General features: G+C 43.0%; 1 protein-coding gene across 1 annotated transcript; it reads right to left on the bottom strand.

Moving 5' to 3' along the window:
• Nucleotides 1-681: 681 nt before the first annotated feature.
• LOC145394672 (CDK2-associated and cullin domain-containing protein 1-like) lies at nucleotides 682-11,786 on the bottom strand. The gene is made up of 6 exons (XM_080268446.1): nucleotides 11,726-11,786; nucleotides 10,464-10,702; nucleotides 8,174-8,269; nucleotides 4,638-4,740; nucleotides 4,220-4,335; nucleotides 682-846 (listed from the first exon to the last, which is right to left on the bottom strand). The coding sequence occupies exons 1-6, from the start codon at nucleotides 11,784-11,786 to the stop codon at nucleotides 682-684; spliced, it is 780 nt and encodes a 259-aa protein (XP_080124572.1).
• Nucleotides 11,787-13,475: the final 1,689 nt, after the last annotated feature.

Raw genomic sequence — 13,475 nt, 5'->3', positions numbered from 1 at the left:
GATGACCATTGCTAGGCTGGGCAACCTTTCTATTTTCACACCAAAGAGATCATGAAGTAAAATGATGAAGTGGTTTTGGTGGTGAAGTGTGGTGTGATTTTGGTGGTGAGTATGATGTGATTCAGGGGGTGAAGTGTGGTGTAATTTAGCTGGTGAAGTGTGGTGTGGTTTTGGTGGTGAAGTGGTGTGGTGTGGTGTGGTTTTGGTGGTGAGTATGGTGTGATTTAAGGGGTGAAATGTGGTGTAATTTAGGTGGTGAAGTGTGGTGTGGTTTTGGTGGTAAAGTGTCATGTGGTTTTGGTGGTGAAGTGTCGTGTGGTTTTGGTGGTGATGTGTGGTGTGATTTAGGGGGGTGAAATGTGATGTAATTTAGGTGGTGAAATGTGGTGTGGTTTAGGTGGTGAAATAAGGTGTGGTTTAGGTGGTGAAATGTGGTGTGGTTTAGGCAGTGAAATCTGGTGAGGTTTAGGTGGTGAAATTAGGTGTGGTTTAGGTAGTGAAGTGTGGTGTGGTTTAGGTTGTGAAATGTGGTGTGGTTTAGGCAGTGTAATGTGGTGTGGTTTAGGCAGTGAAGTGTGGTGAGGTTTAGGCAGTGAAGTGTGGTGTGGTTTAGGCAGTGAAGTGTGGTGTGGTTTAGGCAGTGAAGTGTGGTGTGGTTTAGGCAGTGAAGTGTGGTGTGGTCTAGGTGGTGATCTCCTCATCGTGGCTGCGCTTGACCCCCTGTGAAGTGGCAGGCACCCAGGTCTGGCGGAGTGAGGCCTGCAGCTGGCGGGTCTCACTGATGTAACTGGACAGTTCCTGTTCCCTCATGGCTGGCAGCACACCAGGCACGTACCTCGCAAAGACCTGGTCGGGAGGCGGACAAGGAGCACAATGCAATGGGGAGGTGGGCTAGGAGAACAGTGCAGTCACTCTCACTCCTTAGACTGTATTGCCAATTAAGCAGCAGATATACACTCAAACCCCATACACTGATTTCCTCACTACCATATCCCTGACTGCCTTGAGGAGAGTTCCAACATACTTGACCTCTTCCTTACAACTAATCCTTTTGCTTACACTGTTAATCTTCCCTCTCCTTTGGGCTCCTCCAATCACAACCCTATTACCTTAACCTGTCCTATTGCTCCAGTATGGTCTGTGGACCCTCCAAAGAAACGTTGGTCGTGGCACTTTGGAGCTGCTGATTGGCAAGCCCTCAGGCAGTACTTCTTTGATTTTCCCTGGAATGATTATTGTTTCCATGGCCAGGAGCCATCTGGACGTGCCTTGCGCATTACAGAGGTTATTCTCTCGGACATAGAAGCATACATTCCTTTTTCATCTCCTCTGATTAATGCAAAAAAGCCTTGGTTTAATCACGCTTGTTCTAATGCAGTCCACAACAAGGAAAGGGCCTTTATGAGGTACAGGAGCCAACCCACCCCTGAATCAAGTCTCCTTTATGTTTCTGCCGGGAATCATGCTAAGTCTGTTCTTTTCATCCGTACTAAATGCTCTCGACTCCCCCAACTCGAATTCTTCCAGCTCCTTCTGACACCTTGCCAAAACTTTTCTAACAACTTTACCTCATCACCCTTCCCTCCTCTTTTCTACTCTGATGGCTCTGTAGCTATTTCTTCTACTGAAAAAGCAGAACTCTTTGTTCAGACTGTCAGCTTCAATTCCACCTTAGATGATTTCGGTGCTGTTCCACCATCACTTCCCCCTTCTGACTTCCTCATGGCTGACATTAAAATTTCTTCAACTGATGTATTTTCTGCCAAAACTGGCCTCAATATTGACAAGGCATATGAGCCTGATGGGGTCCCTCCTGTTGTCCTCAGGAACTGTGCTTCTGTGCTTACACCTTGCCTGCGTAAACTCTTTCGCCTTTGTCTGTCAACTTATACCTTTCCTTCTTGCTGGCAGCTTGCTCTCATTCTGCTTGTCCCAAAGAAGGGTGACCATTCCCAACCCTCTAACTATCACTCAATTGTTTTAACATTCTATCACCCAATTATTTAACATCGTTTCTCAAAAGTTTTCAAGTGTATTCTTAAGAGAAAAATTGTAAAGCATCTTTTCTATCTCAACCTTCTTTTTGATCGTCAGTATGGGTTCTGTCAAGGACGCTCCATTGGCAATCTTCTCAACTACCTTTCACACTCCCGGTCATCCTCCTTTCGAGACTTTGACAAAAATTTGCAGTTGGACTTGACACCTCATAAATCTTTATTTTCCAAACTGCCCTCTTCCGGTTTCTATCCTTCTATCAGTGCCTTCATCTATAGCTTCTTTTCTGGTTGTTCTATAGCTGCTGATGTAGGCAGCCACCGTTCTTCTCCTAGAGTTGTCAACAACAGTGTTCCTCAGGGTTCTGTCCTATCACCAACTCTCTTCCTTTTATTCATCAATGATCTTCTAAGCTGTACATCTAACCCTATCCACGCATATGCTGATGATTCCACCCTTCACCTTTCCATTCAGTTCCTGCAACATCCATCTCAAGAGTTACTTCAACAAACAAGGGATGAGGCTATAGCACACCTAATGTCTGACTGGGCTCCTAACTCTGACTGGGGTAAAAAATAATCTTGTTTTTAATGCAATAACGACTCAGTTCTTATACCTATCAACCCAACAAAATCTTCCACAGGAGTACCCATTAATGTTAAATAATATCCAGCTCAATCCTGCATCATCCTTAAATACTTGGGGTTTCATTCTCTCAGGATTTATCTTGGAAAGATCATATTACATCTCTTGTAAAATCTGCTTCCAAAAGATAAGGTGTGCTAAGCCGACTCCATACCTTCTTTACCCCTGCACAGTTGCTGACCTTATACACAGGTTTTATATGCCCCTGTGTAGAGTACAACTCTCATGTGTGGGGAGGCTCCCCACATACAGCTCTTCTCAACCAGGTGGAGTCAAAGGCTTTTCATCTCATTAACTCTCCTCTTGCTGGCTCCCTTCAGCCTCTGTCTCTCTGCCGTACTGTTGTACCTTTATCTCTTTTCTATTGCTACCTCAATGGTCACTGCTCCTCTGACCTGTCTGCTTGCATCCCTCCACCTCTATGATGGGCACATAGCACCCATCTAGCAACAAACTCTAATCCTATTTTTGCCCAACTTTCTAATATAAGAGTTGACTGTTATGCAACAGGTCAACTCTGGAACTGTCTCCCTTTGTCTGTATTTCCTGTTTCCTGTGGTTTCTAGTCTTTCAAGCGTGGTGTGTCCAGGCATCTCGAAATGAACGGATCTTGAATTTGGCTCTCTGTTGTATTGTTTTTGTTTTTTTCTTGGAAGGAACAGTTTGTGGGCTCCTGGCCTTTGGTCCCTTCTTTCTTTAAAAAAAAAAAAAAAAAAAAAAAAAAAAAAAAAATTATGTACATGGAAAAACAATTGAATAACGATCAGTTATTAAGCAAGTGTGGAAACTGCAGCAATCATACCAGTTAAATGACAATCACGTATCAAAATGTGGTGCAACCTAAGGGATCCAGCAATTGTATGAGCAATGCGAACATATCTCAAAACAGGGTCCTAAATTTTAAAATTGCAGTTTAAATAATGGGAAATGGCACAGTTGAATTTGAGTGTACTGTATTTTGGGCGCTGTTGAGAAATATTACAATGAGTAAAAACTCAAACTATCCTTCCTGCTACATTTCTCACTCCTAATCAAAAGCCAGGATATCCTTCCTTCTCATAACCTTTTGTTGTGCACTTCATTCAATTATCTGACAAAAAACTTCATGCAACAGGTTACATCAACAGACTCACCATGAAAGTGATGGCAAACTTCTGGGTCATATTAAATGTTTGGAGATTTTCTAACATCTTTTTTTTTAGCAATTTAAGCTCCAAATTACACTTCAACATCCCCTAGTATGTTTCTAATGCAAACCATGTCAGTGAAACATGAAAAACAAACTGCTACTTTATACGATAGAGGATGACAACTTGGTGCTGAAATAGAGAAATGCGAACACCGGGGGTAGGGCTGCAAGAAGCAGACTGAAAATGATCTGGGATGAGGTCACAGAGTGTGACCTCAGGGATAAAGGACTGAATAGGGAGGCTGCCAGAGACTGAACAGTGTGGAAAACCAATGCATCTAAGCATGTTTGAGCCTCTATAAATGATACAAGTTGCTATGAAGCTTCCTGTGCACCTTAATTTATGGCTGATCAAATCATCTCTGGCAACCTGTATACTGAACAACACACCTTAGGGTATCTGTGGGCATAGGCTGGATTGAGTTTGTAGAGGTTTTTCACCAGTGAAGCCAGGACGTGTGGGGCAGTGGCAAGGGGTCTCAGCTCTGTACTCTCCCTCACCTTGGCTGCAAACATCACCAACACTCGTATAAACTCTAGTGAACGAGTAACCTCATGTTGATGTAAGGTATCACAAAAAAATTTCAACATCATTATCATCACTGGCAACATCATCATAATCATCACTGCTGTCATCACTGTTAACATAATTCTTGTCATCATCATCATCATCACAGTCATTGTCACTGTTAACATCATTTTTGTCATCATCATCATCTTCCCTACCTGACTCCAGCTAAAAAGGCAGAGTAAGGTACAATATACACTAAACAAGAACAGAAGTTTCTACTCCATCTCCAACACTTACCAATGACTTCATCTAAGACAGGATCTACGACAATTGCACAAAACAAAGTCTGGAGTTCCGTTCGAAGATTTGATGACAATTTTGGAACAACATACACTCTGTTCTGAAATATATAACACAAAAATTAATTCATACACTCTTCTGAAACATGAAGCAAATTTATTCATACACTCTTCTGAAACATGAAACACACCAATTTGTAAGCTCTTGAAACTGGATGCAGCTGATAATGGCAGCCTGAATTATGGCCATGTGGAGAGGATGGAGGGTGAAAGACTGACGAAGAGAGTGTACGTGAGTGAGGTGGAGGGGGAAAGAGGGAGGGGGAGGCCGAGGATGAGATGGAGAGATGGGGTGGAGAGGTATATGAGAGAGGGGGGTGTGAGTTGGGAGCAGGGGAGTGAAATGGCGGGGGACAGGGCGACTTGGAGGCGATTTGTTTGTGGCCACCCCAAACGGGATTGAGGCGTCTGGCAATAGATAGATAGATAGACTATCTATCTATCTATAGCCCGACACCCTAATCCCGCAAAGGGTGGCCGCAGACAAAACGCCTCCAAGTCGCTTCGTCACCCACCATTTGACTACCCTTCCCCCAACTCACCCCCCCCTCCCTCATATACCTCTCAACTCCATCCCTCCACCTCATCCTCGGTCTACCTCTCCCTCTCCCTCCCTCCACCTCACCTACATACACCCTCTTAGTCAGTCTTTCATTCTCCATTCTCTTCACATGTCCAAACCACCTCAGTGTATTTCTCCTAATCTTCTCAACCACATCCACATCCACCCCACAGCGTTCCTTCACTTCTTCATTCCTCAACCTGTCCCTCCACGTCACTCCACATGCTCCTCTCAAGTAACTCATTTCCACTGCTCTCACTCTTGACTTGTTCCCCTCTTGCAAGGTCCATGCCAAGCTTCCATACGTCAGGGTAGGGATCACAATACTATCATGCAGTGACTTCTTAACTTCCATACTCACCTCCCTATTTCTCATCACTGCTTTCAGTGTACAAACAACCTTCCTTCCCTGCTGTACCCTTTCACGCACTTCATCCCCCAAAGTTCCATCCTTACTCATCACACTACCCAACTACTTGAATGCACTCACATTCTCCATATCCTCACCATCCAACCTCACTGCACACTCTGTGACTTCATTCCTCTCAAACACCATAACTTTACTTTTGTTTACATTAACTTTCAGATTCCTCCTCCTACACACTGTCCCAAATTCATTCACCAAACCTTGCAACTCCCATTCATCTTCACTCAACAATACTGTATCATCAGCAAACAACAACACCAGAAGCTTCCAAATCTCACCCTCATTCATTAGAGCCACCCCCACATCCACTGCCCTGCCCTGCACCTCCTTTACAACCCCATCCATGTTAACATTAAACAGCCATGGAGACATCACACAACCCTGTTTCAGTCCCACATTGAGATCAAAGAACTCACTCAGCTCACCATCCACACGCACCGTAGCCCTAGCTCCCTTGTACATACTCTTCACAGCACTCAACAATTTCCCTTCCACTCCATATATGCTTAATACCTTCCACATACCTTGCCTATCTATTCTGTCATAAGCTTTCTCCAAGTCCATGAAGGCAGCATACACTTTCCTTCCCTTCTCTAGATACTTCTCCACTAAACATCTTAGAACAAATATCTGATCTACACACCCTTTTCCCTTCCTAAATCCCCCTTGTTCTTCTCCAACTAGCTCCTCTGTCATATGCCTAACCCTCTCAATGAGTATTCTACCATATATTTTACCAGTCACACTAAGAAGGCAAATACCCCTATGGTTACCACATACTTCTCTCTCCCCATTTCCTTTGTATAAAGGAACAATTATACCTGATTTCCAGTCCTCTGGAACCCTTCCCTCTTCCCAAGCAAATCTACACAACTTTCATATCCACTCCACAACAATCTCACCCCCATACCTAAGCATTTCACCAAACACTCCATCAATTCCTGGGGCCTTTCCCAACTTGATCTTCATCGCTTCCACTACTTCCGCCCTACTGATCTCTTCCTCCCTCCTCTCATCTCTTCTTCTCCCAGCCATTCCCCAACCACTTATACTCGCACTGCTCTCACTCTCTACATTCAACAAATCCTAAAAGTGCTCCTTCCATCTCCTCAATTTCTCTCTCTTCTCCACCAGCAATCTATTATTCCTATGTTTCACTCCCCTACTATTTCCCCTTTCACACTGCCTTACTTTCTTTACCTCCTTCCAAAACAATTTCTTATTCTCCCTCCATTTCACACTCAGATTCCTCCCAAACTCTTCATCCACTTTCTTCTTACTCTCCTTCACCAGTCTCTTAACCTCCCTTCTCCTGCTCACATATACCTATCTCTTCTCTTTCTCATCATCTCCCCTACCTCTACTCGCTAACCATTCACTATATGCCTTCTTCTTTTGTTCCACAGCTCGTTTCACCTCATCATTCCACCATGCTGTCCCTTGCACACCCTTGCATCTCCTCCTCACTCCACAAACCGCCTCACACGCTGCGCCTATCTCTTCCATGAATATCTTACATACGTCTTCCACCCCTTCCATCTGCTCTAGCTCATACCTTCCCAATCTTTCTTCTACTGTGCTCTTATACTCTGTCATTTTCTCACTATCTGAATTACGCTTTTCACAATTAGGCGACGGAGATGGATACCTTCATGTCATGGCACAGATATAACCAGGTGGCTCAAATGCCTGGTTATACAAACATCCCTCAACTACTGTACTTCTGCATTCACCAAAAGGAGACAGGTGAACAGCAGAAGGGGAATTTAAGCCTATAGGCCACTGGGTTCACATTTCAGATGAACCTGGGGCTAAAACAACTACTATAACTGCAGAGGATGGAGAGCGAAAGATTGACAGGGAGAGTGTATCTGTGTGAGGTGAAGGGGGAGGTCAAGGATGAGATGGACGGATGGAGTGGAAAGGTATATAACAGAGGGGCATGTGAGCTGGGAGCAAGGCAGTGAAGTGGCATTTGACAAGGTGCCATGATGGCAATATGTTTGTGGCCACTCCTTACAGGACTGAGGCGTCTCGCAATAGATAGATACTGGTAGATTGATAGAACATAATCTACTACATTAACTAACCAATATACTCATAAATACCACACAAATATTAGTACCACAAAACACACAAAAAAGGCAGCCATTCACCTAAAAACAAGAAAATAAACGCAGGTACCTAAAATAATAACTTTCCGGAGATTTCTCATAAATATTACAACAGTATATCCTATTAAAAAAAAAAGTTCCCCAGAGAATTTTCCATTAAATCATACATGAAAAAAAAAAAAAAATCCTAAAATAAGAACTGCCCGGAGACTCGTACTGTATTGTATCATCGTTCATATCAACATAAATAAAATATCGTATAACACAGTACCTAATACAACATAATCAACAACAATAACTTACTAATATAAATACAGAACTGTACCCTTACCATTACAGCCACACCACACAGAAGTGAGGCATTCACTCACCAAATATGTAAATATGGGGATGATGCCGTCGAGACTGTACATGGCCCGGTGGAGAACATAGTAGTATTTGTCGATCACTTCATCACCACTGGCGTTCTGGTAACAGACAGATGATGATAATATTAACAACATATAAATGCAGGTAATGAACCTTTTTTACATCAAACAAGGACAAGCAATTCTTACTATCCCGTATGGGCCAAAGATGTCTTCTAAATCATCACTTCTCCCCATACTGTAAACTGAAGGAACTGACAAATTAGCTTTACAGGTGCCAATGAAACTTTAACTTCTTCAGTTCCAGTCATGTACAGTCGTGGCCATAAGTAATCACCTATCCTTGTGTACTCCGTGCCTCAGGCTGGCTACCTTACGCGCGGCAACTCACACTGGAGTAAGAGGAGCTGAGAGGGAGGGGCCAAAGAGAGAAAGGAAGGTGGGTGGGGGGACGAGTGATGGTGCTTAGGAGGAGCGAGGGAGGGGAGGGAGGGTAGGTTGGGGAGGGAGAATGGTATGCGAAGTTGTGGCCACATAATTTGTCTATTTTCTTTCATTGAGGGCAGTATAGAAAGGAGTTCCTATTCAGTAGATAAAGTTGCAATACACCTTGTATAGCGGCGTCAGATAAACTTTAGATAGGTGGTGATGTCAAGAACTGGCTCTTGAGAGAAGTATGCTGACGTGACAGATCAAATATTAGTGTAAAGACATTGAGATTTCGTCGGCCCAGATTGTCAACGTGTGGATAAGGCGACCAGAGTCCCGCCTTTATAAAGGCTGGACGGTCCTGCCTTTTTTTTTTTTTTTTTTTACCTCTGTCCCGCTTTTTAAATTGTGACTAAAATGTCCTGCTTCTGGGGCAAATTATGTAAAATGTCCCGCTTTAGGAAAATTAATATTACATTAGATATAATATTACCTTTTATGAAATTATGACGAATTAGTATAATTATGCATAATCCAAACCAAGTGAAATGCCAAATTGTTAATATAAAATTTATAATACTAACTGGTAACTTTGGTGGGCCAATTCACCGTACTGTACTGTATAATGGTTACTCAGTTACTGGAGTTCGTTTGAGACGTTAGTGTTTGATTAGCAGCCGGAGGGTGAGGCGTTGCTGCCCGAGGGTGAGGTGTTGCGTAGCATCCGTCGCTCTCTCTCTCTCTCTCTCTCTCCACACACACACACACACACACACACACACACGTGACATTGTCCCGCTTTTAGCTCCAATAAATCTGGTCACCTTATGCGTGGAAGCCAGAGAACGAGGGGATACGGGCCCACCTCCTCCAGCTCACCAAAGACGAGTGGGAGCTGTTCAAACGTAACCAGCAAACCATCAACAACATTGTTTCCCCGGTGCCGCGACGCCTGCGTGAGGTGGCATGAGGCCACTGGCTTGACCAGTGTCGGTAGACACTGACATTGATATATTCTGGGAGTTTGGGTAAGATTTTTTTTTTCATTTTCCCTCTAATAGATTATGAGCGATACCGTTACCATATCCACCCATGAGCACAGACATCAAAATTATTTACCTTTTATGTGCAGTATTTTAAAAAGCCTTTTCATATAGAGATGTCATTAAATAATTATTGAATTATCATGATGGTGACTGTATAGAGGGAGTGTACAGTATACCGCAAGGGAGATCATATTTACTGTGGACACAGCCATGTCAAAGGTTGCATATATTATTTAGTTCCAAAAATTAATTACATGTAAGGGTAGAGGACGTTTCTTACACAAACATTACGGAAGTCAAAGTCATCCAGATTCCATTCTGCGTCTGAAGTCAAAATACACGGATAAACACAAATATCTGGCTCTGCACAAATGTTTGATGTCACGTCAGTATATTTCTATGACGAGCCAGTCCTTGACATCACCACCTATCTAAAGCTTGTTATCTGACGCCGCTATACAAGGTGTAATACAGCTTTATCTACCGAATAGTAACTCCTTTATATGATACTCTGAATGAAAGAGAAACTATGTGGTAGCATTTCATTCTCCCTCCCCTCCCTCCCGTCCCTCTCTCCACCCCAGCACCATTGCTCGTTCCCCCACCCACCTTCCCTTCTCTCTCTGGCCCCTCCCTCTCAGCCCCTCTTACTCCAGTGTGACTTGCCTCGCATAAAGGAGCCAGTCTGAGGCACGGCGTACAGAGTGATAGATGATTATTTATGGCCACAACTGTACATTACACATGGATACACTGATAGACAGCCAGATGAACAGACAGACAGACAGGGTTAAATGATCAGTCAGCTTGATCCTAACCTGTAGTTGTGCTGCCACCTGTCGGAAGTGCTGGTGTAGATGTGAGGTTAGATCATTGTAGAGAGCTTCCGAGTGCTGCTGACACACACACTTGTAAGCTGCCGAGTACATGGGCTCAAACTCTATGGGTGGACCGGCCTGGTTTTGGGATGGCGGGCCCTCCAGTAGACAGTCCACGGCAGCCCTCAGTCGTGGCCAGTAGGTGTTGTGGTAGTCCTCACCCGTCATGTTGCCCAGCGCTGACAACACACACCAGCAAAGTCAGTAGGATCACTTTTCTACTCTCTACCTACCTAGGAAAAGTGGCCCAGACAGTAGGATCACTTTTCTACCCTCTACCATACCTAGAAAAGTGACCCAGTCAGCAGGATCACTTCTTTACTCTCTATCTACCTAGAAAAGTGGCCCAGTCAGTAGGATCACTTTTATTCTCTATCTATCTACCTAGGAGACATCTTTCTTACTTACCTTCACAAAAATCTTATGAAATGAATTGCTTGAACTACAATGGATGGGATGAGCCATTACCACATGTACTATAATAGCTATATACACAGTCCAACACTTCACATACTGCATACCCTGGAAACAGTGCAAATAGCAGGTATTCGAAGCTGTACACAAAAACAGTGGCTCGACAACAGCAAACTGACTCATGGACCCTGCTACCAGATAAGACCGCATCTGCCAAAAATATTCATTAAAAAAAAAAAAAGTGAAACTACAGGAGAGCTTCCATGCATAAAATTTACACCTGTATGTCTTTGTCAATAAAATTGTAATGTAATAATCATTGGGCAGCTTTAGAAATATGCAAAAGGGCATGAGTTTCAAAATATCAACTATAAAACCACCCATTTTACATGCAAACCATGGAAAGTGGCCACCCACCATGCCGGATTTTTAAGTAGACTCGGTTCCAGTCTGTCAGTCACTAATCATTCTTCCCTACAAATCTAACCATATACGTCCCACCCTAACCTAACACAACCTGGCACAATCCATGTAAGTGCTAAACCCAAATTGGATTACTAATTTAAAAGGCACCTGACAAATACCCTACCGTAGTCTTTACAGATACATCAAAATCTAAATACTGTATGTCACACAAAACCTGTCATCATAAAGGCTCATATTCACTCAAAACACCAGTTCTCGGTTAGCAAATATTCAACAAATTAACTACCCTTGGCTAGCTAATAATGGTACACCAGTAACCGAGTAACCTTGGTATACATTGTAGCAAAACAAGCACTACTTACCTAAAGCGATTCTCGGCACGTTTGGGTCAGTGGGTGCAGCTGCCAGTGTTTCCTCTTCCATCTCCGCTGCAGGCACCTACTTGCCTTTGGTCAGCACACTCCGCTACCCTCAACAACTTCCATAAAGAAAAGGAAATATTCAGCAGCGACCGAGCTCAACTCCCCTCCCTCCTCTGCCTGACATCCTGGGTTTGTTGTTGACAACCGTTACCGAATCGGCACAGAATCGACACTTTAATTGGAAAATGTTGTAATTTTTATCAACATAATAGTCCATGCACACCTAATTATCAGAAATCTGATAAAAAAATGGTCTAATAAAAAAAAATCAGGATTCTGAGATAATGTGCTAAAGGTAACGTGTTTCACATTTAAATCGCCAACTCGCCTCGACGGACTTCTGTTTTGCATAAATATTGATTTAAAATGCAAATAAATGTACCAACAGGCATATTTTAACCTATTTACCTATATTTTGGTAATTATCACTACTTATTTTCCAATATAAAGTGTTTTTGGATCACTGGGCTATTTCTTGGTGTCTGGGATAAACTCTGGCATTTAAGCAGATGATGTTCTTTGTACAATTAGAGAGTTTATGTTACGAAAACTGTGCTCAGAACAGGTTTTGAAGGTACATTTAGTGGTGACAGTGGTAGTGGTAGAGACTAGAGAAACTTAAAAATTGTCCCAGAGTCAAGGCTCGAGAGGCATGTCCGCAGTGGGTCAAATTCTTTCGCTAAATATAACTACTCGTACATTATATTATTAATACATCGTATTAAAATATACTAAAAAGATGACAGAATTTTCCCGAATAAAAACAACAATACATCTTTTCATTAAGTTATAATTAAACGTTTGAAGATTTTATTGAACTGGGACTCTCTATTTTCATCGCGTACCTTACACGGCGCCATGTTTGCGGAAAAATGTCTCTCGCTTTTACCCACTCTTTTCCCATATTTTTTTACATAAAATGTTGATGTGAGTACTTACATCTGTTATAGACGTTCTGGAGATTATATTGGTCGTATAAAATTCCACTTTGCTTTTGCTGATATGCTTTAATTTTATATGAAGCTACAGCAGCTATGACTTTCAGGGTATACAGTGATGGAAGTGTATGATGCAGTGTCATCAAAAAGTGTGGTTGCATCCACGCGTATGACGGCAACACAGGATGGCCACCAACACCAGACTCCAGTATTGTGGCCAGTCATAGACCTTGACTCTCCCGCTGAGGTATATATGTAATATTTCTTTTTCATATGGTAACTTTTTTTTATCATTGCAAAATGATAATCTGCATGCCTGCTGCTATTGCATATTTTTTTTTGGCCAAAAAACGTCATTATCATGCACCGGAGCTGGTTTTTGCCAGCAGTGATAGTGCAGTGTGTCTCAGGTTTGTAACAGTTGAACTACTGTGGGTTGAAGTTTTGGGGGGACACTAATTTGGGGAGGAGAGTTCCAGAGAGAAACTGAATGAGGGATTTGACTGGAAAAGGGATACGCTTAACGGTGCTGAGCCAGTGCAAGGCCCACCAGCACAGATCAGGCAGAAGGTTTGATTGTACACAATCCTATAAGTCTATTTAATACCAGACGCCTTAATCCCGTACAGGGTGGCCACAAACAAATCGCCTCCACATCGCCCTGTCCCCCTTCACTTCACTGCCCTTCTCCCAACTCACACCCCCCTCTCTCATATACTTCTCCAGTCCATCCCTCCATCTCATCCTTGGCC

Source organism: Coenobita brevimanus, chromosome 28 (genome assembly GCF_032717465.1).
Source record: "Coenobita brevimanus isolate Jiangsu-jjx chromosome 28, ASM3271746v2, whole genome shotgun sequence".
NCBI lineage: Eukaryota > Metazoa > Arthropoda > Malacostraca > Decapoda > Coenobitidae > Coenobita > Coenobita brevimanus.
The sequence above is the reverse complement of the archived record's forward strand: the minus strand, read 5'-3'. Positions and strand labels throughout refer to the sequence as shown.

Excerpts from the sequence above, each read along its gene's own strand:
- LOC145394672 (XM_080268446.1), bottom strand. The coding sequence starts at position 11,786 with ATGGAAGAGGAAACACTGGCAGCTGCACCCACTGACCCAAACGTGCCG. Across the intron at positions 8,270-10,463 it reads AGGTGGCAGCACAACTACAG|AACGCCAGTGGTGATGAAGT; the intron begins GTTAGGATCAAG and ends GTCTGTTACCAG. Across the intron at positions 847-4,219 it reads ATGCCCACAGATACCCTAAG|GTCTTTGCGAGGTACGTGCC; the intron begins GTGTGTTGTTCA and ends CCTCCCGACCAG.